The sequence below is a fragment of the Monodon monoceros genome, unplaced genomic scaffold (genome assembly GCF_005190385.1).
Source record: "Monodon monoceros isolate NGI ecotype Baffin Bay Population unplaced genomic scaffold, NGI_Narwhal_1 Super_Scaffold_7, whole genome shotgun sequence".
NCBI lineage: Eukaryota > Metazoa > Chordata > Mammalia > Artiodactyla > Monodontidae > Monodon > Monodon monoceros.
In genome coordinates this window covers 58,978,957-59,006,570 of record NW_021703784.1, presented here as the reverse complement: position 1 = coordinate 59,006,570, position 27,614 = coordinate 58,978,957, and the positions used below count along the sequence as shown (strand labels likewise).

The 27,614-nt window shown below is 39.9% G+C and overlaps 2 protein-coding genes across 3 annotated transcripts; both read left to right on the top strand.

Annotated features, from left to right (window-relative positions):
* Positions 1-1,539: 1,539 nt before the first annotated feature.
* Positions 1,540-16,969, top strand: LOC114887249 (olfactory receptor 51E2). Of its 2 annotated transcripts, none has more exons than XM_029208763.1 (2): positions 1,540-1,725; positions 15,684-16,969. In XM_029208763.1, the coding sequence occupies exon 2, from the start codon at positions 15,734-15,736 to the stop codon at positions 16,694-16,696; it is 963 nt and encodes a 320-aa protein (XP_029064596.1). In that variant the 5' UTR covers positions 1,540-1,725; positions 15,684-15,733; the 3' UTR covers positions 16,697-16,969. The 2 variants fall into 2 exon arrangements, with proteins under 2 accessions (XP_029064596.1, XP_029064595.1); XM_029208762.1 differs by having other exon boundaries at positions 1,617-1,725; positions 15,676-16,969.
* On the top strand, positions 7,973-8,917 carry LOC114887563 (olfactory receptor 51F2-like). The gene has a single exon (XM_029209369.1). The coding sequence runs from the start codon at positions 7,973-7,975 to the stop codon at positions 8,915-8,917; it is 945 nt and encodes a 314-aa protein (XP_029065202.1).
* Positions 16,970-27,614: the final 10,645 nt, after the last annotated feature.

The following is a 27,614-nucleotide window of genomic DNA, read 5'->3' as shown; positions in this document are numbered from 1 at the left end:
TATACATTACCATGTGCAAAATAGATAGCTAGTGGGAACCTGCTATATAGCACAGGGAGCTCAGCTCGGTGCTCTGTGATGACCTAGATGGGTGGGATGGGTGGGGGTGGGAGGGAGGTCCAAGAGGGAGGGGATACATGTATACATATAGCTGATTCACTTCGTTGTACAGCAGAAACTAGCACAACATTATAAAGCAACTATACTCCAATAAAAAAAAATCCCCCAAATTTGAACACAAGTAGGGAGAACTCCAAATTATTGTGATTACTTTTCTTCCATCTAGTGGCCTGGGACTTTAAAACAGAATACAGGCTGAATTATGAAAAGATAAATAAACTTTATTTTCTGCACACTTAAGTGACGGACTGAGATTATCTACTACATTTACCAACACTTGGTTCAGTCTCTGAGAAAAACTTATCATTGGTTACTGGTATTGGTAATTATTGGTTAACCTGTCTGTTTTCTACAGTAAATTAGGAGTCACGGGACAGTAAGAACTATTGTTGTGTTATTTCTTTTTTACCTCCAGCCCTTTGCATGATGTTTGGAATACAGGACACTTTTATGAAATGTATAGATAAATAAATAATTTTTTCTTAGTTGAAAGAAGAGACTGCTAAAAGCACAGGTAGGTTAATGAAACAGGACTGCTGTTAATGATAGATACTAGGGTTATGAGGTGGAATATGATTTACACTCACAATAGCAGAGGTCTTTTAGCAGTCAGCTATAAATTTTCATTTTAAAAAATACTCTTCATGGTGATTGCAAATGGGCATGGGGTTTCTTTCTGGGGTGATGAAAATTTTCTAAAATTAGACTGTGATGATTGTTGTTGCACAACTCTGTGAATTTACTAGAACCTATTAAATAGTACACTTTATTTTTTTTAACATCTTTATTGGAGTATAATTGCCTTACAATGGTGTGTTAGTTTCTGCTTTATAACAAAGTGAATCAGTTATACATATACATATGTTCCCATATCTCTTCACTCTTGCGTCTCCCTCCCATCCTCCCTATCCCACCCCTCTAGGTGATCACAAAGCACTGAGTTGATCTCCATGTGCTATGTGGCTGCTTCCCCCTAGCTATCTATTTTACGTTTGGTAGTGTATATATGTCCATGTCACTGTCTCACTTCGTCCCAGCTTACCCTTCCCCCGCCCCATGTCCTCAAGCACATATATACAATGGAATATTACCCAGCCATAAAAAGAAATGAAATTGAGTTATTTGTAGTGAGGTGGGTGGACCTAGAGACTGTGATACAGAGTGAAGTAAGTCAGAAAGAGGAAAATAAATACCGTATGCTAACACATATATATGGAATCTAAAAAAAAAAAATAGTACACTTTAAATGGGGGAATTTATGGTGTGCGTCTTCTATCTCCAAACTGTTCTTATAAAAAATCCTTCAATAAAAGGGCTCAGGACAAAAAATTACATCAGCTTATAAAGCACACAGCCACAGAAAGCAATTGCATAATGGAAGATACAAAAATACTGTATGAGGCAAAATAAGCCTTGTGGGAACCTCTATACCCTGGAGACACAGTGAATGACACCACTGCCGGGAATTGGCCTCTCAGCCCTGTGACTGTCTCCAACCAGGCGGGCAAGAAGTCTCCTCATAAGCTTGGCCCTCCCCTGGATTGAAAGCCTCCTCAGCATTCTGGGTCAGCCTGAGAGGGACAGAAAACTTGCTGCACAGGTCCTGTAAGTAAAATCATTTTGTTCAATGAAAAAGCTCAACTCTAGACAAGCCAAACTTTCTTACCCACAGAGGAGAGTTTCCTCACCCTGTGCAGAACTAGATTAGATAATGGGATGGTGGGCTGAGGCAGATGGTAGAATTTGTAGAATTATTTATTCTTGGGGAATCTATAGAGAAAGGGCATTTTGTTCTGCCAGGTGTGGGTGGGATATCCCGTTGCTCATTAGTCAAATGACTTAATCAGTTGCTAATATATTTATCCCGGTCAGTGGTTTGGTGCTCAAGAAAACCAAAGAGGTCTTCAGGGGCTGAAAACCTCATTTCTAAGCCCAGTGATTCTTATTAAAAATGGAATAATACCAATTTTGAACATCTACTGCATGCCAGGTACTGTACTAGACACAGTGTCTATTTTATCTCATAGATAAGGAAACTGAATCAAAGAAAGTTTACATTACTTGTAGGTTTCAGTGCATGAGCATTGGAATTAAAAAGAAATAGGAGCATGAACATTGGAATTAAAAAGAAATAGGTCTAGAATCCCAGCTCTGCTATTCACTAGTTGTATTGATCCTGTATATGTTTCATAACTTCTCTGAACTCAGTTTCTTTAACAGAAAAGTGATTTAATAATACTTGCCACATGGTATTGTAGTAAGAATGAAAAGATAAAATGTTTATAGAGTTCTTGGCAAAGTAACATTCACAGAACAACTTACTAAATGGTAGCTGTTGTTATAATATTTTTTGTTATTGCTGCCATACAAGATCTCAAAACTAGTTGGTTTTTGAGCAAGGATCTAAACCCAGATCAGTCACACAATAGCCGTGCCATTGGCAATGACTTGGACAATACTGATAATGCCATATGTTCTAATTTAGCAGTTAAAGACATAGCCACAAGCTACAGCTCATGGCAGTGCAATGAAAGAAGAGCATCATTGTGATCTAAGTGGACAGGAAAATTAGTGGAGAGACTATAGCTTATTTCTCACAATAGAAAATGAAGGTTGTGCAGTGATTGGAGAGCATGAATGGGGATGATGTGCAGGGATTGAACAGATTCGATTGTGATGGCTGCAAAAAAGAATAACTTGGGGGAACTTTTGTGCTTCCTCCTAATAATATCCATTAGTCCTCCTTTATTTGTTGATATGAACAGTTTTGTGTTCTCAATTTAAGACAATTGCAATGAAATACAGCTTCAAGATCCCACTACCAACCAGACTGGTATTACTTAGCCTTCATATATAGACCTCCTGAGGCTCCAGTTTTTGACATTTCCGAAGTAGAATCAATACAAATGTAACGACAATTTGTATGCTGAGGATGAGAGAGAGCGGGAGAAGAGTGTGTGGTGTGTGCATGAGGGAGACAATTCTAAGCCGATGATTTGCTAGAATTTGATGTCATTTACTGATAAATGAAGCATTGGAGAGAGAGCCAGGTTTGGAATGGGACAGGGAGTGAGGTCTTTGTGGCTCTTACTGAGGTTGAGGTGTCTGAGGATGTATGAGTAGAGATATCCCTCAGGTATAGATAAAATAGTTTATTCACATTTTATTCACTGACACTAAGCAGTGAGCTTTGATTTGTTCTCCAAACTGCTGCCAGTTCTTTTTCTAAATCATCAATTTGATCTCCTCACTCTAGTTCCATGATTCATTACTGCCTTCAAGTTTAAGCCTAGAAATCTTGCCACAGCTTCAAAGATTCTATTAACTTTTGAAATACAGAACTCAGGAGAGGCCATAATTAGATTTAAGGTTTGCAAGTCATCTGGATATAAGTGCTATTTAAAACCATGGGAATAACTACTATATCCCAAGGAGAATATATGGAGAGCAAGAAAGAAAAGGGACTCCTTGGAAGAAAAACAGACTCCTAAAGAACAGCAAAATTACAAGACAGAGAACAAAAATATTATTTGATGGGCTTCCCTGGTGGTGCAGTGGTTGAGAGTCCGCCTGCCGATGCAGGGGACATGGGTTCGTGCCCCGGTCCGGGAAGATCCCACATGCCGGGGAGAAACTAAGCCCGTGAGCCATGGCCGCTGAGCCTGCACGTCCGGAGCCTGTGCTCCACAACGGGAGAGGCCACAACAGTGAGAGGCCCGCGTACCACAAAAAAAAAAAAAAAGAAAAAGAAAAAAATATATATTATTTGATAAACGGGGGGGGGGATCTCACAGAATCACTACCATCAAAGCTAATAAAGGAGAAAGTTTCAAAGTGGAGGTAGTCAACACTGAGACAATTTGAGATAAAGGAGAGGAAAACAAATGTGAAAATAAACCTTTGCACTTGGTATTTAGAAAGTCATTGGTGACATCAGTTGGAGAAATTTCTGAGAGTCATTAGGGAAAGAATCCAGATTGTTACTGAAGGTGAAGAAATAATAAACAAAAGCAGACTGTCTTTCAAAGAACAATTTTGGGATTATAAAAGATATGGCAGGAAATTGAGAAACAGTGTTTATATCTTATTTCTCTCACTAGCTAAGCACAGTGGCCAATTATGAAAGATGTTCAATATGTCTTGGTTGCATTGAATGCGTTGACAACATTGATATAAATGTGTGGGAAGCTTTCATTAATAGATTGGGGTAAAACTTGAGTATTGTAGACTGCAGAAAAGAAGTCAATGGTACTAAATAAGATGCTAACAAAGGAAAGGAATTTTGTTGGTGTTAAATTAGAAGAGATGAAGAATGATTTATTTACTTTTTCATAAAATATTTGGAAATGCCTGGCTTTTGATGTTCTGAAACTAAGATCCAATTCCCTTATCCTTTCCATGGAATTCAAGATTTCAATGTCCTTCCCCCAACCAGCCTTCTCTTGCTTCATTTCCCACAGCACCCAGCTTCACATTTAAGGCTCAGCATATTGATTTTTTTGTAGTCAGCCAACAAACTGTATTGTGTCATTATTACATTCAGCTTCTGCTCCCTTGTTATGTATGTCAAGAATACCTCTTTCCTGCTTTCCATCCTTGTGAACTCACACCCACCCATCAAAACTTTACACAGTTAAAATTCATCTACTCTGTTAAGATTTCTTGGAACTAATTCCTCTTGACACACAGCCAAACACATTCATGTATACACACACTCAGATTCTGTCACTCCACACTAATTTCTGTCTTATCTAAAGCATCTTACCCTTGTGCACTCTACAACTAGCGGCATTTCGTCTCTGATTCCTCTGATACACACCTTGCCGAATATAGTGCCTGGCATGTAGTAGGTGTTGAAAATTGGTAATTTTTTATTTTCAGAGGAGTCCCTGGACTCATTAAAGATAAGGTTTTCAGGGCTTCCCTGGTGGCACAGTGGTTGAGAGTCCGCCTGCCGATGCAGGGGACACTGGTTCGTGCCCCGGTCCGGGAAGATCCCACATGCCGTGGAGCGGCTAGGCCCGTGAGCCATGGCCGCTGAGCCTGCACGTTGGGAGCCTGTGCTCCACAACGGGAGAGGCCACAACAGTGAGAGGCCCGCGTACCACAAAAAAAAAAGATAAGGTTTTCAGCCTTATAAAGATGAGGTCCTGACAACCTCTCTGGTTTCCTCAGGCACCAAACCACCATTATTTTACTTGCTTCCTATCCTTAGTGCTGACACAATACACACTGAGCTCCCAGTTTGATGTTGGAACGAATGAAGTGTTTATGACGGATGATCAAGTGCTTAGGTGGGGTTATTGGCTAGGAAAGGAATAAGGAAACCTCTGTGTCTGAGCCCAGCATGGATGATAAGAGGGTGCAGGGATTTATGGTTGTAGACCAGTGAAAAAGAAGGAATTCAAGGGAGTTCTCTTCTGCCAGGCTCAGCACAGATCAGTTCAACCTGCACTGTGAAAGGGAAGGGAAAAAATGATAAGAAGAATGAAAACGAGCAGTGAATAAATTGAATTAATGAAATAATTTAAGGGGAAACATGAAGATGTTAGGGTGAAAGAGAAGTTGTTCAGATAGCAATTTATTGTTTTAAACTTATCTCTTATAAAATTTCCTAGAACTCAATGACAAAAAGTGCAACTCAATCATTGCATATCACCGTGAAAATCACTGTGATAGGCAGAATTAATTGACAGAGGCCTTCTGCACTCTCATAATCGTTTTTATTATTCATCATAATACACTGGATATTGGAGTTATTTATAAACAGCAACATTCATTCTCCCTTACTTGATTATAAACTCTTTAAGAGGGGTTTTGTTTGTATTATATCTTAGCTTCTAACACAGCACTGTGCACAGAGTAGGTGCTCAGAAAATGTCTCTGAGAGTGTAAGGCAAGAGCAAAGGAAGAGATATTACAAGTTCATTCTGGCTCCACATTTTCACATATGCCACTCTAAAAGCCTTGGAATACTTCATCTTGACATACACAAAACATAGAAATCTTTCAAGCACTGATTTTCTTGGAAAGCCTTCTCCAAATACCCCAAACCTTTTGTACACAGAATTGAAGTGATCCCTTTTTCATGATTACTCTGCTTCCCAGTAACCCCAGGAAGTTGTTAACTTAAAAAACTGAATCCCAAGTTCTGTGAATTAATAATAAATAAACAAGTCAAAGCCTTGTGGAAAATGAGAGGTGAACTCATTCTTTTAAATTATTATAAGTATCATTCATTTGAGAGGTTTTTAGTTTATCTTTCTGATCAAGACATACTTTTTAAAAGTAAAAGCTATAAAAATGTTTTTCAGAAATCAATCTATTTATGAAAAGTACTAATAGAACTTGTTAACCTTTCAAATTTTCAGAGTTAATTGTGAAATGCGTGCCAGTTGGGCAAGACCATATCTACGTCGTTTCTATACGTTTGTCAAATTCATGACACTCAATAAACAATCATTGGAAGTAGTGTCCAAATAAATTCCCTTTTTAAATAAATGTTCCCTTTTTTGTTAACTCTCATTTCCATTATGAGGTTTGATAACACATTTGACAGTAATTTGATTGGTTCTCTGAGGACACTCTCATTATTCTAAACTGGAAACTCTAAAGTCATAGTTCACTGATTTGGTCAACTCATGTAACTTAACACTCTTTTTTTCTCTAATTTTCCATTAATTTGAATTAAAAATTTCCCATTGTTAAAACTAAGAGATTTATTTAGGGAATTCTTGAGGTTGCACTTTGGGTGAACTTGTGAGGTCTGGAAACACTTAGGTTTCCCTGAGGAACATTAACATTGGCTACAAGTTCATTCTTGTAAGTACAAGTTCATTCAGACTCAACACTTTCACATATGCCATTCTAAAAGCCTTGGAATAATCTAATAAACTAATCTCTGTTTTCCCCCAGACCCCCTCTTCCAACTCATACAGACCCATTTACCCAGTCTGCAATTCTCTACTCAATGAAAAAAGAAATACAATGTTTGCAACAAAGTTTTATATTCCCCTCCAAAGCGAAACAGTAACATTCTATTAGGTGTCACCTGAGAAGTATGTCTTAACAAAATGGAGAAAATCTGTTCTTTGCTAATGGAGAAAAGCTAGTCTTCAAGCAGATTGAAGAAAGAAATATATTTGAACATGGCAGCACATTATAACAAGTGGGGGCAGAGGCCTCTGTAGGTGATAGGTCTGAGTTCTAACTCTACATCTCTCTCAAATGCAATTCCAGATGCTGTACTGCAAGAGTCACTTGAAAGGTTAGATACTGTAGGCACCTGCTCATGGCTGCACTGATGCCTAAGCCATTTATTATCACTTCATATGTGTTGCTTTGCATTATAAGTATCTCTTTCTCAATATTTTCTGGCTTCCCAAATTGTCTGTAAACTTCACTGCTTTCTGTTCTCATGGCCAATGTAATATTGCTGCTCCAAAGCCCCAATCTATTTTTCTCTGATGCCAATTATACAGAAAAACATCCCAAAGAAGATGGAATATGATTGGCCAATGTTGGGTAAAGCGTCTTTTCTTAGTCCAGGCATCTTTGGCTAGAGGAAAAGATCACATAGTATAAACCTAGCTACTAGCAAAGGGCCCCAGGGAAGAAAAATCATGGGCTGGGGAAAATACAAAAAGAAAAAGAGTACCTACTACAACAGTTGAAATCTTACAATTATTTTATCAATTTAAATGAGCCATTCATACTTACATAGTATATAGGTATTCATCTGTGGTTATTTTTTGGTTGAATAAAATTATTTGTAATTGGATTAATTTTTTAAATGTAGGTTTTTTTGGTTATTCCAGAATTTCATCTTGGAATTCAGTACTTTTAATCCAGCATGTCAGACTTCCAGAATATCACATCCTCTTCCGTTATTTTCCTGCTAACTGGTGTTCCTGGGCTGGAAGCCTTCCATACCTGGATCTCCATTCCCTTCTGTTTTCTCTATTTAACAGCTCTCTCAGGAAACAGCCTGATTCTATTTGCCATTGTTACTCAGCCCAGCCTTCATGAGCCCATGTATTATTTCCTCTCCATGTTGTCTACCACTGACCTTGGCTTGTCCGTATACACTCTGGTCGCCATGTTGGGTATATTCTGGTTCAATGACAGGGAGATCAGCTTTACTGCCTGCTTGTCACAGATGTTCTTTGTTAAACTCTTCACTGTCATGGAATTGTCAGTGCTGTTGGCCATGGCTTTTGATCGTTTTGTCACCATCTCTAATCCCATCAGGTATGCCACCATTTTAACTGACTCCAGAATAATTCAAATTGGAGTGGCAATTGTCATCAGGGGGACACTAATGCTGACACCAATGGTAGCAATTCTTATGAGACTGTCCTTCTGCCGCAGCCACGTGCTCCACTACTCTTACTGCTTCCACCCTCATGTGATGAAGCTCTCATGCACAGACACCAGGATCAACAATACAATTGGGCTGACTGCCATGACCTCTAATGTTGGTGTGGACTCAATTCCCATCCCCCTTTCTTATGTTTTGATCATTAAGACTATCCTCAGCATCACATCCCCAGAAGAGAGGAAGAAAGCCTTCAGCACCTGTATCTCCCATACTGGGGCTACTGCTATTTTCTATATTCCATTGATCAGTCTCTCCTTTGTTCACAGATTTGGGAAACAAGGCCCAGCCTATGTACATACTATGATTGCTAACACCTACCTGCTGATCCCCCCAGTCATGAACCCCATCATCTATAGTGTGAAGACCAAACAGATACGCAGAGCTGTGATAAAAATTCTCCATTCCAAAGGCCCATAGAATCATAGAATTCTAGAGACAGTCTGTGTCAGGTCATATTATCAATAGAAAAGTAAATCTGGTGTTTGTTGAAGCTAAGTGTGCAAGTATTTAAAATCAAAGATGAAATATATTTAGAAAATCAGCTTGACTGACCTCTGTATTTTACAAATGAGGAGACAAGAGACATAAGAATGGGAGGAATGAAGAGCCTGTCTAGAATTTCTCCTCTGATCACTGTTTGTTCTAAAGAGTTTATCCTGCTTATGCTTGTTTATCCTGCCAGTAGTCTTTCTCTTTTTACTTTAAACATTCACGGCAGTTAGAATGGCACAGTATGAAAAAGTGACTCCTTTTTGAGAAATAGGTAGTATTTTCTAACTGTAATAATAATTGTAACTAGCATTTATTATTTCCTTTGACCAGTCATAGTTCTGTTTTTTACATATATTAACACGTTTTTATATTCAAAACATTTACAAGGTAGTTACTTTTACTATCAATGGGAAAGTTGAAGCACAAAAATGTTAAGTAACTTATTTAAACAGCTAGTAAGTGACAAAGCCATATTTCACATCCACATGCAAACTGATTCCAGGGTCCCCCCACTCTTAACTTTAATGCTGTATTGCTGTATATAATATAAACTATATATATATTTATATATCTAGACTATATTTATATATAATATAAACATTTATGTGTATTATATATAATATAAACAAGATAATATACATTTATACATGAATTAATTAACTTGTACTGGGGGACATAATTTAGTCAAACAAACAAAAAACAAAACTCTGTTCTCTAGAAATTTTCAACCAATTTATGGAAGAAAAGCCCCCCCCAAAATTTTCAAACCTCACAAATGTATTTCTACCTGATGTTCTTCCCCAACTAAGCATATTCTAAAATTTCTTTCTGCCCTCTGTCAACATTCTGCCCCAGCAGAAACTGAAAAGTGACTAGAATTGCAAAGGAATTACAACTTGTGTTATTTACTTAGAATTGTTTTAACTTGTAGCATATTTTTATGTAATGGCTTAATCCAGCAAGTTAATTATTTTTTCCAAGCTGGGTATATCCAATAATTCTAGAAATTTTAAAGTACATATTTCAATAACACATTGGTATCACTCACTAATGGTGGGCCCTATAGCTGGTATCAGATCCAGCAAGGAAGTACAAGTAGTTATTCATATCTACAGGGAATTTATTAAGTGACTACAGTACCGGCTACTAAATAATTAGGATGATGTCAAAATCCTCAGCATATTTGACAATAATATTTTTAGTCTCAATTATTGCTAAGCTTTATCTTCCTGCTCTTTTTATGTTGGAATGTCTCAGGACTTTGTTTTCAGACCTGTCTTATTCTTTGTTATATTCTCATTTTTGGTCATCTCACCTAGCATCATGTCTTCAAATACCATCTATATGCTGGCAAATCCCAAATTAATATCTACAGTCCAGACTCATATCTAATTGCTTATGCATCACTGTCTTCACTTGAACATCTAACAATCATCTTAGACTCATCATGTCCAAAACCATATCCTAATATTCACATCAAGGAAGAAACATTCTCAACCACAGTCTTCCATAACTCAGAAACTCTGCCTTTCAAGTTGCTGTGATAGAACACTTGGAGTTATTCCTGACACCTGTCTGTCTCTCCCATTCCACATCCAACCTTTTAGCAAATGCTGACGACTCTTTCTTCCAGGTATTCCAGATGTTGCTATCTGGAGTACAACTGCTTTCTACTACCTCAACTGCTACCCCCATGATCCAAGCCATCATCATCTTGAACTTGAAATATCATAGTCTCCTAGTGGATCTTCCTTTAATCCACTTTTGCTTTACAGTACAGTAAAATAAAGTAGAAGTACAGTAAAGTAAACTAATCCCCACCGTAGTTAGATGGATTATTTTAATACACAAGACAAATCATGTCTCTTCCTCTGCACAGCATGTTCCAGAAGCCCCCTGTCTTACCCAGGGAACATTCACAGTCATTATAATATCTTGTAAGGATTTATGTGTTCTGGCTCCTCTCCATAATCTCAACTTCATCTCCAACTACTCTCCCCTCTATTTACTCTACTACACCCACACTAGCCTCCAAATATTCCCTTAAACTCACCAAGCATGCTTCATCTTCAGACTTTGCACTTGCAGACTTTGCACTTGCAGTTCTCCTTACTCGGGATGTTCTTCCTCCAGATGCCCCCTTGGCTTACTGCCTCTTACCCATGCAGGCTCTGCTCATGTGTCCCCTTACTACAGGGCCCTTTATATTATAAAAAATAATAATGACAACACACCTCTCCCTCAATTCCTGCCTGATTTACTCTCTCTTCCTTACCTACCTTGTTTTAATTTCTAGCACTTTCACCCTCTCCCCAACATATTACATACCTGTTTATTTCTTGTCTCGTTTCCCCATTACAAGGTAAGTTCTTTGAGAATAAGAACTCTTTGTTTCATTTACGTTATCTTCCAGACCCTAAAACAAGGCCTGCCAGATAGAAAAATCATAACATCTCTGGATGCTGTGGCTCCATTTACCTCTCAAGTTTCATTGCTTCCTCTCTATGCTCCAGGCACAACAAACAACTTGCATTTCCTTAGCCCTGATTGCTCTATCTCACTTTCAAGTATTTGCACAAGCTGTCACCTCCACCTACAGCACCCTCACTCTCTCCCTTCTCCTGACTTAGAATAGAAGTGACTTTCCTTCAGAGATGTTTTCACGACTTCTCAAGTCTGTCTGGTGTCCTTCTGAGGTACTCTCCCAGCACCTTCCTCCTGACATCCCTTTTTAGACTCTACTGTGACCGTTCTCCCCACAGCGGACTCTGCCCACTTCTCAAGACCAGGGACCATGTCTTAGTCACTATTGGACGTAAGTAAAGAAGTGCAGATGATGTGGACTTACAGACTGGATTTTTGCTTGTTTTTTTCTACACGTGACATAAGATGGGTCATGGAGAAAGGGAAGAGAGAAAGAAAGAGGGGCTTGGGCTAGAGAAGAAGGATGGGGTACCCAGAGTCCTAAACATGGGAAGGAGAGGGAGCTTCAGTTTTAAGAACTGGACAGTCAAGATGTCCTCACTACTTCTACAGAGGTTTCTCCCCCAGCACACCTGCCACCCACTAACATGTGAAAAGCCCCACTGTCCAACAATCCTAGAAACTTGTAAGTTTCCATTCCTAGGAAGTGAGTGTGTAATCTGGACACTTGGGGAATGTGTGTTGCAGAGTAAATGTCACCTGTGACCCAAGTGGACAAGCTCACCATGAATTGGAGACTTCCCTAAAAGCCAGAACAGTGGTGGATACATGGCCACTGTTGCAGTTACCTGAACCCAGAGTCCAAGTGAAAATCCTGTAAGTCCTTTAAGGCCCTATATTATCCAATTCCCCATTACCTCTCTGATTCTATCTGCCTACTATTCTTGCCCTGGTTCCCTCTGCTCAGGAACACTGGCCTACCAGGTACTTTCCCTTCTCAGGAACTTTACTTGCAGTTTCTGTTCCTTCTTCCTGGAATGGTCTTCATCAAATATCTCCATAAATATATTTCTCACTCCCTCAGGCTCCTGAAATGTTTTCATTATGTGTGGCCTTCTGCACATAATGTTGCGCAGGAGCTTCATTTAAAATGTCAACTACCCCCTTGATATTTATCTGCTCCCTTCTTCCCTTTATTTTTCTCCATAAGACTACCTAACATCCTGTTTCACTTTTTATATCAACTCCATTTATTGTCTGTCCCCCTAACCAGAATACTGCGTGAGGGTGGGGGTTTGTGTGTGTGGCATCTATTTTTCTTATTACATTGTAGGCCCCTGATAAATATTTGTTGAATGTGAATGAATAAAGAGTCAGAATACCTGGTTCTCAGGCCAATATTATAATTCATTAACTGTGTGATCTAAGCAAAGAGACTTTATGTCATGTATTCTTTATCTGTGACCCAGGTGCAATGAAAAGTGGCTTCCCTACCTCAGGGTCTGTGTCATCAACTGAAAGAAAAGCTGGGAAAAGAAAAGCTCAAGAGGTGCACGACCTTATTTTGAATTATGGGACTACATTTTTGTGTACCCATCTCGGTAAAGAGGTTGTGAACTCCTAGAGCCCAAGGACCTAACTATATACCCACGTTGCGTCTAGCAAAGTAGCTGATGAGGAAAAGCACTAACCACTGTGGCTAACTGGAGTTTGAGTTACTTGGAGGAGCGGAAATAGATTGTCTAGAGCCCTATATGTGTAAGTGCGGGAGTCATGGCAGAGGCGGTAGGTCCCTGGCGATCGCCCTCCCACCCCCCAGACTGAAACAGTGGGAAGCCTGTGGGAGTGACACACAAGTGGCCATGGAGATATTGTCCCCTGTCTGGGCCCTCAGTCTATATTCCCCTAGCCTGTCCCCATGGGCTTCATGGGCAGAGTTATAAATAAACCTGTACTTGAAAGGAAAAGTCAGATTCAGCTGCATCTCAACAGGACTGTACCATATTCAAGTGAGTGCATCTTCACTGGGGTCAAGCAGACCAAGGTCTCTGCCATCCTGAGGGACCTCGAAGGCCCCACAAACTGTCTCATGGCAGGGGAAGGGGAAGCCCTTGCATCCCCATCTTCACGGGCCAAGACGAAATGTTCCAGAGCATTAGCTGACATCCAGAAAGGCTAGTGAGAGTAAATGCAACAACCACATTCAGACCCAAATTGAAGCTGAAACTGGGTCTGGCCAGGGGTCACTTTAGGCAGAAGGCCAGAGCACATAGGAGGGAAACATGAGGTCTTCTGGGATAGGTAACTGGGGAGATGTGATGATGGCCCCAAGTCTTAGGCTGTTACCAGCAAAGCAGAAAAGGGGCCCTGCGGAGAGAAGAGTCAGGGAGGTATCTGACTCTGAGACAAGCAGCGACCCTTCTGTCTGTCAGTGCTGATGCAGTAGCGTCAGAGGCCCTGAGAAAGGGGAAGTGTGTTACTGTGCTCCCCTTGCTACCCTCCGTGCCTGTGAGAATCTGCATCTGAAAAAGGCTTTTCATTCTCTGACAGCAACTGAGTGGGCCAAATCTGGGATCTAATATTTGCCAAGGAAGGTAGCTGTAATATCTTGGCACATGCTCTGAGAATGGAAAAGAACAAAGAGTAAACAGAGGTGTGGATTTTCTGACCTTTGAACCTTGGATCTGTTCTTCCTTGCTTATCCAAGATGAGGATAATCCAATTTAAAATTTTAGTTTTCATTTTATCATATTATATTCTAAGACCCATGTTTTCCAAACTCTCTCCACTAAGGCCAAATAGAAGAGTATGTCCCAGTAGCCGAAAGGACCCAGGTTAGGAGTGAAGAAGAATCCTGGGGGGGTGAACAGGTTAACCTGAATATCACTGATGAAGACACCTGCAGAGTTTATTCTCAAGATTCAGAAACTCTTCTTGAAGCTAAGCCCCTAGCTCTTTAGAGACAATTAGCTCTAAATACCAGGGCACCTAGGGAGCCTATCAGGGAGACAGTTTGATGATAGGTCAGAGAACAGGGTGAGGCAGAGCAACACCGGGCTTCCTAAAAAAGAAATGTCTCGCCTAACATGAATGGTCAGCAGAAGTTCCAAGAAAGACAAAGCTCTAGGAGTATTAGGACTCAATCAAGTTCTCTTTGTGGCAGTGAGAGTGGCCTTAGAGGCAGCTTTTAAGTGTGGAGGAACCCATCAGCCAGGAACAGAGAGAAGAGCCTTCACAGAGACCATGCCTGGCCGCTAGGATCCTGCCAGCACCTCCATCTCCCAGGAATTCATTGGAGGGAGCTACTGCCTTTCATTTGATGACCCCAGATAAGTTTCCTTGTTACCTTAAGAGATTGATTTTGGCCTTTTTTTCTTAGTTTTTATTTTGTGTTTTTATTTTTATTTTTTAATCACAATTGTGTTTTTTTCCTCTTCCACTGACCTTAGACCTGGGGACTTGGAATCCTGAAGATTTGCAAACAAAACAAAACCAAAAACCTCCCTATTCCCACTGTTTGGAACACCTTTTATTCCCTTCTCTGTCTGCTTAATTTTTACTCATGTTTCAAGACTAAACAGAAGGACCATCTTTTTTCAGGAAGGTTCCTCTGATCATGCCTTTCACCCTCCCATGCATTAAATGCACATCTTTTGCTTACACTTATCCCAAGATTCTAATATTTGGGTTACTTGTCTATCTTTCACCCTAGACAGGGCATCTGAAGGGCAAAAGATGTGTCTTTGACTCTGTATCATCAGCATCTATCAAATAGCCTCCATATATAATACATCCTACAAGTAAATGCTTACAGAACCGATGAGTGATTGAAGGGAAGGGAGGGGAAGGGAAGAGTAGGGAAAGGAAGGGTAAAAGGAAAACACAGCCTCTCAGGAAGAGTTTCTAGGTAAGGTATCTCTTAACACCTAGCTGAGAAAAGGACAGCCCAGTATGCAGACAGTGAAGGTATGGGCCAGGATGAGTCATCCAGGGAACTTGGGAAGGATGGATTTTGAGATAAGCATTGTTATCTCCAGGTTCCCTTTTACAAGTGTAAATGGACTTAGAGAGTAGTGAATGATAAATGAATTTGAGCTGTCACTTTCCCATTTGGCAGGAGGCTTCAAAGAGCCTTCGTATGAGAGAGCCCAAATGACTTGGAGAAGCAGAAAGAGAGAGTAGGGGAGGGAGAGTTAAGGTGCATTCAGTTCCCAGGTCTCCAGGGCCAGCCTCTCTGATTGTGCTCCTTATCCTAACAGGCTAGCAGGCTGCCAGTGTGACCTCACCTGCTCCAGTGCCCCCTTCTCCGTGCCAGCTATGAGTGCCTGCAACTTCACACATACCACCTTTGTGCTTATTGGTATCCCAGGACTAGAAGAAGCTCATTTCTGGATCGGCTTCCCCCTGCTTTCTATGTATGCCGTGGCAGTGTTTGGAAACTGCATAGTGGTCTTCATCGTAAGGATGGAGCGCAGCCTGCACGTTCCCATGTACCTCTTTCTCTGCATGCTGGCAGCCATCGACCTGGCCTTGTCCACAGCCACCATGCCCAAGATCCTAGCCCTCTTCTGGTTTGATTCCCGGGAGATTACCTTTGACGCCTGTATGACCCAGATGTTCTTTATTCATGCTCTCTCAGCCATTGAGTCCACCATCCTGCTGGCCATGGCTTTTGACCGTTATATAGCCATCTGCCACCCACTGCGCCATGCCGCAGTGCTCAACAATAGAGTGACAGCCCAGATTGGCATGGTGGCCGTGGCCCGTGGATCCCTCTTTTTCATCCCATTGCCTCTGCTCATCAAACGGCTAGCCTTCTGCCAATCCAACGTGCTCTCACATTCCTATTGTGTGCACCAGGATGTAATGAAGTTGGCCTATGCAGACACATTGCCCAATGTGGTCTATGGTCTTACTGCCATTCTGGTGGTCATGGGTGTGGATGCCCTGTTCATCTCTTTGTCCTATTTTCTGATTCTACGAACAGTTCTGCAGCTGCCTTCCAAGTCAGAACGGGCCAAGGCCTTTGGAACCTGTGTGTCACACATTGGTGTGGTACTGGCCTTCTATGTGCCTCTCATTGGCCTCTCAGTGGTGCACCGCTTTGGAAACAGCCTTGATCCCACTGTGCATGTTCTCATGGGTGATGTCTATCTACTTCTGCCTCCAGTGATCAATCCCATTATTTATGGTGTCAAGACCAAACAGATCAGAACGCGGGTGCTAGCTGTGTTTAAGATCAGCTGTGACAAGGATTTTCCGGCTGTGGGAGGCAGGTGACCCTTACCATGGCACTTTTATCCTTAATGGCTTGATATAATGATTTCCTAATGTTAGCTTAATCCCAGTTGCCCATAAACACATCAGTGCTTTTCTCTGGTTGGCTTCCAAACACTTCCTCTACTTGGGGTGAAATTGTTGAGGCTACCGTAATTCTTTTCCACAGGTAAAAATACTATTGACATCCTTATTATATAAAAAGCTTAAATAATAAAATAAATCAATAGTAAAAGAACATAAAGAAGAGTGACAAAAAGTACAATTGGTTTTGAAACAAGGGAAAATTTGCTCTGACTAGTAATCCAAGAACTCTATAGTAAAACAATACGTAACATTTTTGCCGATTAAATTACAGTTTTTATTAATGAAAATTCACAATGAAAGAGTTTGTGTTGAAACACATATCCTCGAGCATCACAGCTGATGGTGTAATTGGCAAAATATAGCAAGAACTTTTTAAAAGTTACATGCTTTAGGGAATTCCCTGGCGGTCCAGTGGTTAAGACTCTGCGCTTCCACTGCAGGGGGCACAGGTTCAATCCCTGGTCAGGGAACTAAAGATCCCACATGCCGTGTGGAGTGGTCAATAAATAAATAAATGTTACAGGCTTTAATGCTGTAATCTCACTTTTGAAAATTTATTCTAATGAAATATCTCTACCTACGGGGTAGGTACTGTTTTGGACCCCTGTTACCAGTGAAAGAAATGAGGTTTACATTAACAAGAAAGCTAAGTCACACAGCTTGTGGGTGCTGTGCCATGATCTGAAATTAAATTTCATAACCAAATACAGTTATTTAATATCCATGCTATCTTGCTTCCTGTTTAACATCTGCCATTTATTTCCTCAGCCTGTGTAAATCCTGTTTTCTCTCTGCTGTGTGCCTTATGAGGTGAATGACTGCATCTGTATTGAGTGGTAACCCTGCCCTTGTTGTGAGCAACAAATCTAGGTTACTCTTCATGTTTTACAGTGACCCTTCATGTTCTACAGCCTGCTTCTTTCCAGATTAAGGGAGAAGATATCTTCTCAATCATGTCTCCCTTTTTTAAAGTGTATTCTGTATCTGTCAAACATTTCCAATATCTGAGTTTCAACTTAAGTATAAGATATTATAAATTTTATTTAAAATTTTGCTAAGTGTAACACCTATTTCTTTCATGTTTATAGAATCCCATAAACTCAGATTTGGAGATGTGAGAAGTTCCCTGGTCTTCTTTCCCACCAGTGCAGAAATCTGAATGCATCTTTTCTCAAGATGGGCTATTCCCATTGTATAGTTGAGAAGGTCTGATGAGAAGCTAAAATCTGAAGGCAATCATTGGGCCTATGTGTTCCCTCAGTAGCTTCACCGAACAAGTCTTAGGTGGGGGATTAGGGTGGATAAACCATGGGGAGACTCCAACCTCTGGGCTCTTTCTTAGGAGGAAGGAACCTCAGACTCTTAACCTCTCTTCTGGAGAAGGGTCTTCCTAGCATATGTATCTGTGAGCATCCAGTTGTGATTCCCTGCCCAGAGGCAGTAGAATAGGCTTCAAAGTCTTGCAGTTAATCAATGCAAAAAGACCAAGGCTGAGAGAAAGAGACAAAATGGAAGAAATGGATGATTTCCCTAAAGAAACGAAGGGGTGCTCATGCTCTGCAAAAGTGGAGATTCAGGTATTAGGCCTCACCCCAAATAATGAGGTCAGGAGCCTCGTTTTATGAGATTGAACCACCTATGTCTCTTCTCACAACTTCCATCCTCTTTTATTTTCCTGTGCATTACTCTGCCTCGAATCATACCCTCCTGGCTATTGCCATATACCTAAGAGGATGGCAATTTAATAAAGTGTGTATCTCATGCTCCCAAGTTCCTCACTGTTCACTGCAATACAATTTATTCATAGTCTATTGCAGTCTCCCCTACCCCTCCCTCCGCCCCAAGACTTTCACTTTTTTAAAAGTAGTCAAACGTCTTATATTCATAGCAACACTATTCACAATAGCCAAAAATGTGGAAATAACCCAAGTGTTATTCAACATATGAATGGATAAACAAAATTAGTATATACATACAATGGAATATTATTCAGCCATAAAAAAGCACAAAATAATGATACGTTCTACAACATGGATGAATCCTGAGAACATGATGCTAAGTGAAACAAGCTAGACACAAAATGACAAATATTGTATGATTCCACTTATATAAGGTACTAAAAATTCATTGAGACAGAAAGTAGAATAGAGGTTACCAGGGGCTAGGGAGAAGGGAGAATGAGGGGTTATTGTTTAATGGGTACTAAGTTTGGGATGATGAAAAAGTTCTAGAAATGGCTAGTGCTGATGGTTGCACAACAATGTGAAAATACTTCATCTCACTGTATTGTACACCTAAAACAATTTGTTAGAATGGTACATTTTATGTATGTTTTCCTATGATAAATAATTACCAAAGAAAGAATATAAAACATATCACCATCAATTTAATAACACAAACATATTGAAATGATTGCATTTTGGATACACTGGGTTAAAGGAAATATATTATTAAGATTTTTTTTAAAAGTATCCCAAAGAGGAAGATACTTAATCCCCATATTGAGAGGAGGACAGATCCTTGGGATGAGATTTAGGAGCTCAGAACCCCTCTTCTGCCACTAAGTGGTGACCTTGTCTAAATCACATCACAATCTCTTTGAACGAAGTTTGTAAACTTGATGATTAAGTTAGATAAACTCTAAATCCCATCTCTATCCTAAATATTACATGCTCTGAGCATTAAGAAGCCAGGAACAATTCTAAAGGTCCTGCAAGTCTGAAGCTCTCCAGGATCTCCTTGGGAACTGCTTTCTGACCCACATAAGAAAACCAGCCCCCTTCCCTGAGGCCACACATGCTATTTACCCAAACACAGTATTTATCAACTTGATCTCCTACTCCCCGATTCTGCCAATTATAGCTCTTTCCAAAAATCAAAACTTCTCTCAAAGACTGAGGCTTTTCCACACAGGAGATATTCACGGGCTCTCTGAAAGGAAGCCCCGTCCAACAGAGAGAGCAAACCATTCTGACTCATCAAGTCAATTCACTCACTGTGAGGTTCGTTTCCCTCTTCTGTTTATTAGCAGCAATAATAGAATCGACCACTCAGTGATTTTGTGAGGATTATGTGCAATTATCCAGCACAACGCTTAGCGCAATATTTAATACATAGTATGAACTCAATAAATACTTATTATTATCATCATCATCAGGGAGGAGGTGGATAATAATTCCTGCCTCTCAGGGACATTGAGGGGATAGAAATGTGGGTTTCTGCCTTTGGCAAGCAAGACACACAGATTCTTTGTAAACACTCATCTGATCACATTAGCCTGGGAGCTTGGAGTTTAGGAACTGGGCTTTTTTCCTCTCTTTCTCTTATACCAGTACCAGGACTAAGATTTGGGAGATGGGATAAAGGAAGGGAGTGTAGTAGATAGGGGAGGTGGGACTTACATGGGATTCAAATTGGATTGAAATGACTGATTTTATGCACTACAGGAGGAAGATCAACAGAAAGGCCATAGTTTTCAAAGCTGTCCCTGGAAAATGTGATTGCATCCTAGAAGGTGACAAACTAAAGGGAGGTTATGACCATTGCTTATTGCTTGTTCACACAGACCAGGGTCCTGGGAGAGTGTTTGCATTTTGTTTCCCAGTGACCTGGAAGGGCTTCCAGGAGGAGGGCCTCTGGGTGCTTGGGGAGCTGAGTCAACTCGTCGAGGTAGTCGCAGGCAGCCCCTGCCATGAGAGACCTCTTGGTCTCAGGCAAGTGCTCACTGTAGTGAGAGTATCTTTCCCAGTGAAAAAGGGTCTCCAGGGACTGAGGACCATAAAAGCACTGCCTTGTTCCCAGCCATGTTTATGTTGGCCTGGACAGTGGACAGCACCAGTTTAGGTAGCCAATTCCCCATGAGAGCCAAAGTGTCTGAGGTTGCCCTGTAATCAGGACAGCTCCCATCACTCCCTAGTAATTACATGTAGCCCCCATCTCTGAGCAGCACATCATTTATCCCACACTGCACTGACAAGAAATAAGGGCAGAACATAAGTTTGTTTTTTTGTTTTGGGGGATAGAGATTTCCTCAGGCTTTTTTTATTATTAGAAGAAAAGATTTACTCTCAGTACACATTTAGGACCAGAGATTACCCGAATCAACATATCTGAGATTCTTTCCAATGATGATCACCACGAATTCTCCCAACTGATGCCAGAATTCATGCCCAATGCCTATTTTTTAATGTCATTTAACATTAAACGTTCGAGGATAACTTACAACGTTCTAGGCTCTGTAAAAAAATGAGGAGGATACAAAAATAAACAATAGTGGATACTGTAGCCTATGTCAGATATTATCCGAAAGAAAAGAGCTAACAAATGTTGGCAAGGATGTAGAGAAAAAGGAACATTTGTGCACTGTTAGTGGGACTGTAAATTGGTGCAGCCACTGTGGAAAACAGTATGGAGATCACTCAAGAAATTAAAAATAAAAATGCCATAAGCAATCATTACCTCAAAGAGATATCTGCACTCCCATATTGATTACAGCATTATTCACAATAGCCAATGTATGGAAACAACCTAAGTGTCTATCAGTGGATGACTGGATAGAGAAAATGTGATATACATGTATATTACATATACATATTTTATATATATATATATATATATATATATAAAATATACGGAATGTTACTCAGCCTCTAAAAAGAAAGAAATCCTGACATTTATGACAAGATGGATGAAACTGGAAGGAATTATGCTAAATGAAATAATTCAGACAGAGATAGACAAATAGGGCACATTATCACTTATATGTGGAATCAAGATGAAAAAAAGTCAAACTCAAAGAAACAGAGAGTAGAAAGGTGGTTGTCAGAGGATGGGGTAGGGGAGGTGTAAATAGGGAAGCATTGGTAAAAGAATACAAACTCTTAGTTATAAGATGAGTAAGTTCTGAGGATCTAATGTATAACATGATGACTGTAGTTAATAATACTATATTGTATAATTGAAAATTGCTAAGAAAGTATAACTTAAGTGTTCTCAGCGAAAAAAAAATTCATATTTGAGTTAATTTGTTAATTAACTGAATGGTGGGAATCCAATTCTTTCACAATGTATATGTATATATAATCATCACATTGTACATTTTAAATATATTGCAGTTTTATTTGTTAATTATATCTCAATACATTCATAAATTAACTCAAAGTCAATCACTGACCTAAATGTAAAACTTTTTAGATGTACGCATAAATCTGTAAAACTCTTAGAAAAACATAAAAGAAAATCTTCAGGATTTAGGGCAAAGCCTTCTTAGTCTTGACACCAAAAACATAATTCATTTAAGGAAAAACTGATAAATTAAGCTTCACTAAAAATAAAAATTGCTGTTATGTCAAAGACTCAGTTAAAAGGATAAAAAGACACTATACGGAGTGTGAGAATATGTGTATGCAAATTACATATCCGAAAAAGGCCTAGTATCTAGAATATAAAAAACTCTTAAAATTCAGCTAGAAAAAAATTCTAATTAAAAATTGGCAAAAAACATAAAGTGATATTTCATGGGAAAAGATACATAGATGCAAATAAACACATGAAAAGATGTTCAAAGTTATTAGCCAGTAGGAAATGAAAATTAAAACCATGGTGAGATATCAATACACATCTGCTAGCATGGCTAACTGTTTTTACAAATATGAAAACATCAAATGCTAGCAAGGATGTGGGGAAATTGGATACTTAATTCATTGCTGATGAAATGTGAAATGGTATAGCCAGCCATTCTGAAAAACATTTTGGTAGTTTCTAAAAAAACTAAACATGCAACTGACATATGGCTGAGCATTTGCACTCTGGTATTGATCTCAGAGAAATGAATTATTTGCACTGAAAGCTTGTACACAAATGTTTATAGTAAATTTAAAATAATAGCCAAAAACTGGAAACAACACATATGTTCTTCAACAGATGAATGGTCAAGCAAACAGTTTAACATGTCCTACAATATTGTTCAGCATTTAAAAACAATAAACTATTGAAGATGATGGACTAGGAAGAAGACCCTGAGCTTAATTCCTCCCACAGGTAGACCAAAATTACAACTATTTACAGAGCAACTATTTATGAGAATGACCTGAGGACTAGCAGAAAAGATTTTCCACAGCTAAAGATATAAAGAAGAAACCGCAATAAGATGGGTAGGAGGGGCAGAGACAGTGTAGTCAAGACTCACATCCCTGGGAAGGCAATGCACAAACAGAAGGATAATCACAATAGAGGTTCTCCCGAAGAAAAAAAATATCCATGTCCTACATCAGGCTCTCCAGTTCAGGGGTCTTGTATCACAAAGATGAAACCCTGGAACATCTGGCTTTGAAGGCCAGTGGGATTTGCATATGGGAGAGGTAGAGGGCTGTAGGAAACAGAGACTCTGCTCTTAAAGAGCACACACAAAATCCCCATGCTCTGAGTCCCAGCATAAATTAAGGAAATAATCCCACTTACAATTACATCAAAAAGAATAAAATAGCCTAGGAATAAATCTAACCAAGGAAGTACAGTAACAGACCTTTACTTGGAAAACCATAAGACTGATGAAAGAAATTGAAAATGACAAACAAATGGAGATATATGTGTTCATGAATTGGAAGAATTAATATTGTTAAAATGGCTATACTACCAAAGGCAATTTACAGATTCAACACAATTCCTATCAAAATGCCAGTGGCATTTTTCACAGTACTAGAACAAATAATTCTAAAATTTGTATGGAAACACAAAAAAGACCCCCAATAACTAAAAGAATCTTGAGAAAGAACAAACCTGGCGGTATCACATGTCCTAATTTCAAACTACACTACAAAGCTACAGTAATCAAAACAGTATGGTACCAGCACAAAAACAGACACATAGATCATAGAACAAAATAGAGAGCCCAGAAATAAACCCACACTTAAATGGGCAATTAATCTATGACAAAGGAGGGAAGACTATACAATGGAGAAAAGACAGCCTCTTCAATAAATGGTGTTGGGAAAACCGGACAACTGTAGGCAAAAGAATCATACTGGACTACTTTCTCACACCATATACAAAAATAAACTCAAAATGGGTTAAAGACTTAAATGTAAGACCTAAAACTATAAAATGTCTAGAAGAAACATAGGCAGTACACTCTTTGACATAAGTCTTAGGAATAATTTTTGGATATGTCTTTTCAGTCAAGGATAACAAAAGCAAAAATAAACAAATAAAACTACATCAAACTAAAAAGCTTTCCTTTGTACATCAGAGGAAACTATCAACAAGCCCAAAAGGCAGCCTACTTAATGGTGAGAAGATATTTGCAAATGATGTAACTGATGATGGGTTAATATCCAAAAATATACAAAGAACTCATACACTCAACATAAAAACAAACAAACAAACAAACTTATTAAAAAATGGGCAGAGAACCTGAATAAACAGTTTTCAAAAGAAATACAGATAGTCAACAGACACATGAAAAGATGCTCAACATCACTAATAATCAGGGAAAAGCAAATCAAAACCACAAAGAGCCACCACTTAACACCAGTCAGAATGGCTATCAACAAAAACAAAAAATAACAACTGTTGACAAAGATGTGTAGAAAAGGGAACCCTCTTGCACTGTTTGTGGGAATGTAAATTGGTGCAGCCAGTATGGGAGTTACTCAAAAAATTAAAATTACCAAATGGTCCAGCAATTCCACTTCTGTGTTTTTATTCTGAAGAAAACAAAAACACTAATTTGAAAAGATGTATGAATCCCTATGTTCATTGTTGCATTATTTACAACAACCAAGACATGGAAGCAGCCTAAGTGTCCACTGATAAATGAATGGATAAAGAAGATGTGGTATATATATATATATATATATATATATATATATATATATACACACAATGGAATATTACTCAGCCATAAAAAAGAACGAAGTCCTGCCATTTGCAATAAAATGGATGGACCTGGAGGATATCGTGCTAAGTGAAATAGTCATACAGAAAAAGACAAAAATTATATAACTTCACTTATATGTGAAATCTAAAAAACAAAACAAACAAACAGAAACAGAGTCATATATACAGAGAACAAACTGGTGCTTTCCAGAGTGGAGAGGCGTGGAGGGATGAGTGAAATAAGTAAGAGAGATTAAGAGGTATAAACTTCTAGTTATAAAATAAGTAAGCCGGGCTTCCCTGGTGGCGCAGTGGTTGAGAGTCCACCTGCCGATGCAGCGGACGTGGGTTCGTGCCCTGGTCCAGGGAGATCCCACATTCCGCGGAGCGGCTGGACCTGTGAGCCATGACCGCTGAGCCTGTGCGTCCGGAGCCTGTGTTCCGTAACGGGAGAGGCCACAACAGTGAGAGGCCCCTCTACCGCAAAAATAAATAAATTAATTAATTAAATAAATAAGCCATGAGGATGTCATGTACAGCATAGGGAATATAGTCAGTAATACTGCAATAACGTTGTATGGTGACAGATGGTAACTAGGTTTATCATGGTGATCATTTTGTAATGTATAAAAATATCGAATCACTATGTCAGACATCTGAAACTAATACAATATTGTAAATCAATTATGCTTCAATTTTAAAAAGGCATGAACTATTAATACATGGAATAAGCTGGATAAATCTCCAGATAATTATGCTGAGTGAGAAAAAATCCCAAAAGATTACATACTGTATCACTTCATTTATATAACAGTCTTGCATTGACAAAATTATAGAGATAAAGAACACACTAGTGATTGCTAGGGATTAAAAAGGGGATGGGGAAGGAGGGAAGTGGGAGCGGCCATAAAAGAAAAAAATGAGGGAACCTTGTGATGATGGAAATTTTAAGTATCATGACTGTAGCAATGTCGATATCTTTATTTTGATATTGTACTATTGTTTTGCAAGATATTAATTTGGGGGGAATTGAGTGAAGGATACATGGGATCTCTGTATTAAGTCTTACAGCTGCTTATGAATCTACAACTGCTCAAAAAGAGTTTTTTTTTAAATCTTGAAGTGTCTCAGGTTCTGCTATGGCATTCAGAATTTTTTGCTGTAAGTGACGGGCAGCCAACAAAGAAGTGGTTAAAAGGATGGAGATGGGGTTGACATGAAACACACATGCTTTAGAATGGTCTCTCTGGCAGGGTGTGGCTGTAGGAGTGGAAGCAGGTAAGAGAGCAGATGGGCTGGGCAAGACTCTTAGAGATGGCACACTTGATGGCCTTTGTTTCTCATTGTGAAGTTAGGAACAGTAACAAATTAGCTACTGAGAGTAAGATGGCAGGTTGGATAAACAGCTTGAGAAGAATGGTGACAATTTAAAAACTGAAAGGAAAATTATGGAGTACTGCCAAAGTCTCAGCTCAGGTTAATGACCATGACTTTGTTTGGATGTAAGATTTCAAAGTTAAGTAATTTTTCCTAAGTTTACTGATCACCTCTGGAGGAGAAAGGGAGACAGACTGGGCCCAGTTCAGATGGGAGAGTGCAGCCAAAATCAAAGAGGAGAAAAGTCAGATGTTTTCATAGAAAGCAGCTCCAGGTGAATGACTGTAGTCCAAATTGATATAGGAAAAAGCTGAGGTCAGAGCTATTTTGGAGTAGAGCTCTCAAGAAAGTGAGAAAGAAGGGGCATAGAACTTGTATGTGGTGAGAAACTGAGCAAGAAACAGAGAAGAAATTGAACCAGTTCTTTCTTTCTTTCTGGCTGCGTTGGGTCTTCGTTGCTGTGCGCAGGCTTCTCATCGCGGTGGCTTCTCTTGTTGCAGAGCATGGGCTCTAGGCACACGGGCTCAGTAGTTGTGGCTCGCAGGCTCTCGAGCGCAGGCTCAGTAGTTGTGGTGCACGGGCTTAGTTGCTCCGTGGCATGTGGGATCTTCCTGGACCAGGGCTCGAACCTGTATCTCCTGCATTGGCAGGGGGATTCTTAACCACTGCGCCACCAGGGAAGCACTGAACCAGTTCTTAATGGCTCTGCAGTTCATATACTTTCAACTAAGTTCCCTCCTTTTTGAACCTGTTGGATTCAGCAGGTCAGCCCCAGGATAGGAGTGTGAGCAGAGTCTGTGCTAGCTCCAGCCTGGAGCTACAAGCCTAGAGTCTTGGAGTCTGTCCCAGAATGAGACCTGACAGTTTAGAACAGGGTCTGTGGGGCTTTCAGAAGTCTGCCCTCTCCCCACTTGCTCCAGGAAGGCTTCCCCGATTCCCTCTGCCTGGGTTAGGCCAACACTACTAGGCTCCCAACACATCACTCCGTAGCCCCCACCCTCTACAAAAACTGGCTGCTCCTGCCAGATTTGTCCTGGGGCCTGGCTAAGAGGAGACTGTCTTCAGGAATATTGTCTTGGAAGGATTTCAAATGCAAATGAGCTGTTGAAGCAGATAGTCTTTGAAGATCATTCAAACTTGGTGGGGTTTTGTAGAATCTATGAGTCTGTCTCATTTTCCCCCTTATTGTTTGGTTCCTCCAACCACTTCCTGGTTCCAAAAGCTAGCCTGAACTTGTTCACTCCTCAGGGACCTGAGTGGAGTGACTCCTCTGTGGCTCAAGCCTGGCCTTCCCTGGAGATAGGCACTGCAGCTAAACATCCCAAAGACATCCTGGGCTCTTGCAGGATGTGGAGTGGCAGAACAACTGGGGACAACAGCCACGTTGAGTAACCTGGACCCTCAACACACCCTCTTCTCCACTTCCAGGATGGGTGGCCACCAGCACCTCATCCTCGACCATCCAGGTGGAGATAACAGTGGGAAAGGTCTGGAAGTCAGGCAGAAGAAAGAGAAATAACCAGTCTTGAACAACAGGAGACAGTAGTGCCATCTTGAGAAGAGGGGCTGAAGGAGGCTACCT

Coding starts and splice junctions, on each gene's coding strand:
- LOC114887563 (XM_029209369.1), top strand. CDS start 7,973: ATGTCAGACTTCCAGAATATCACATCCTCTTCCGTTATTTTCCTGCTA.
- LOC114887249 (XM_029208763.1), top strand. CDS start 15,734: ATGAGTGCCTGCAACTTCACACATACCACCTTTGTGCTTATTGGTATC.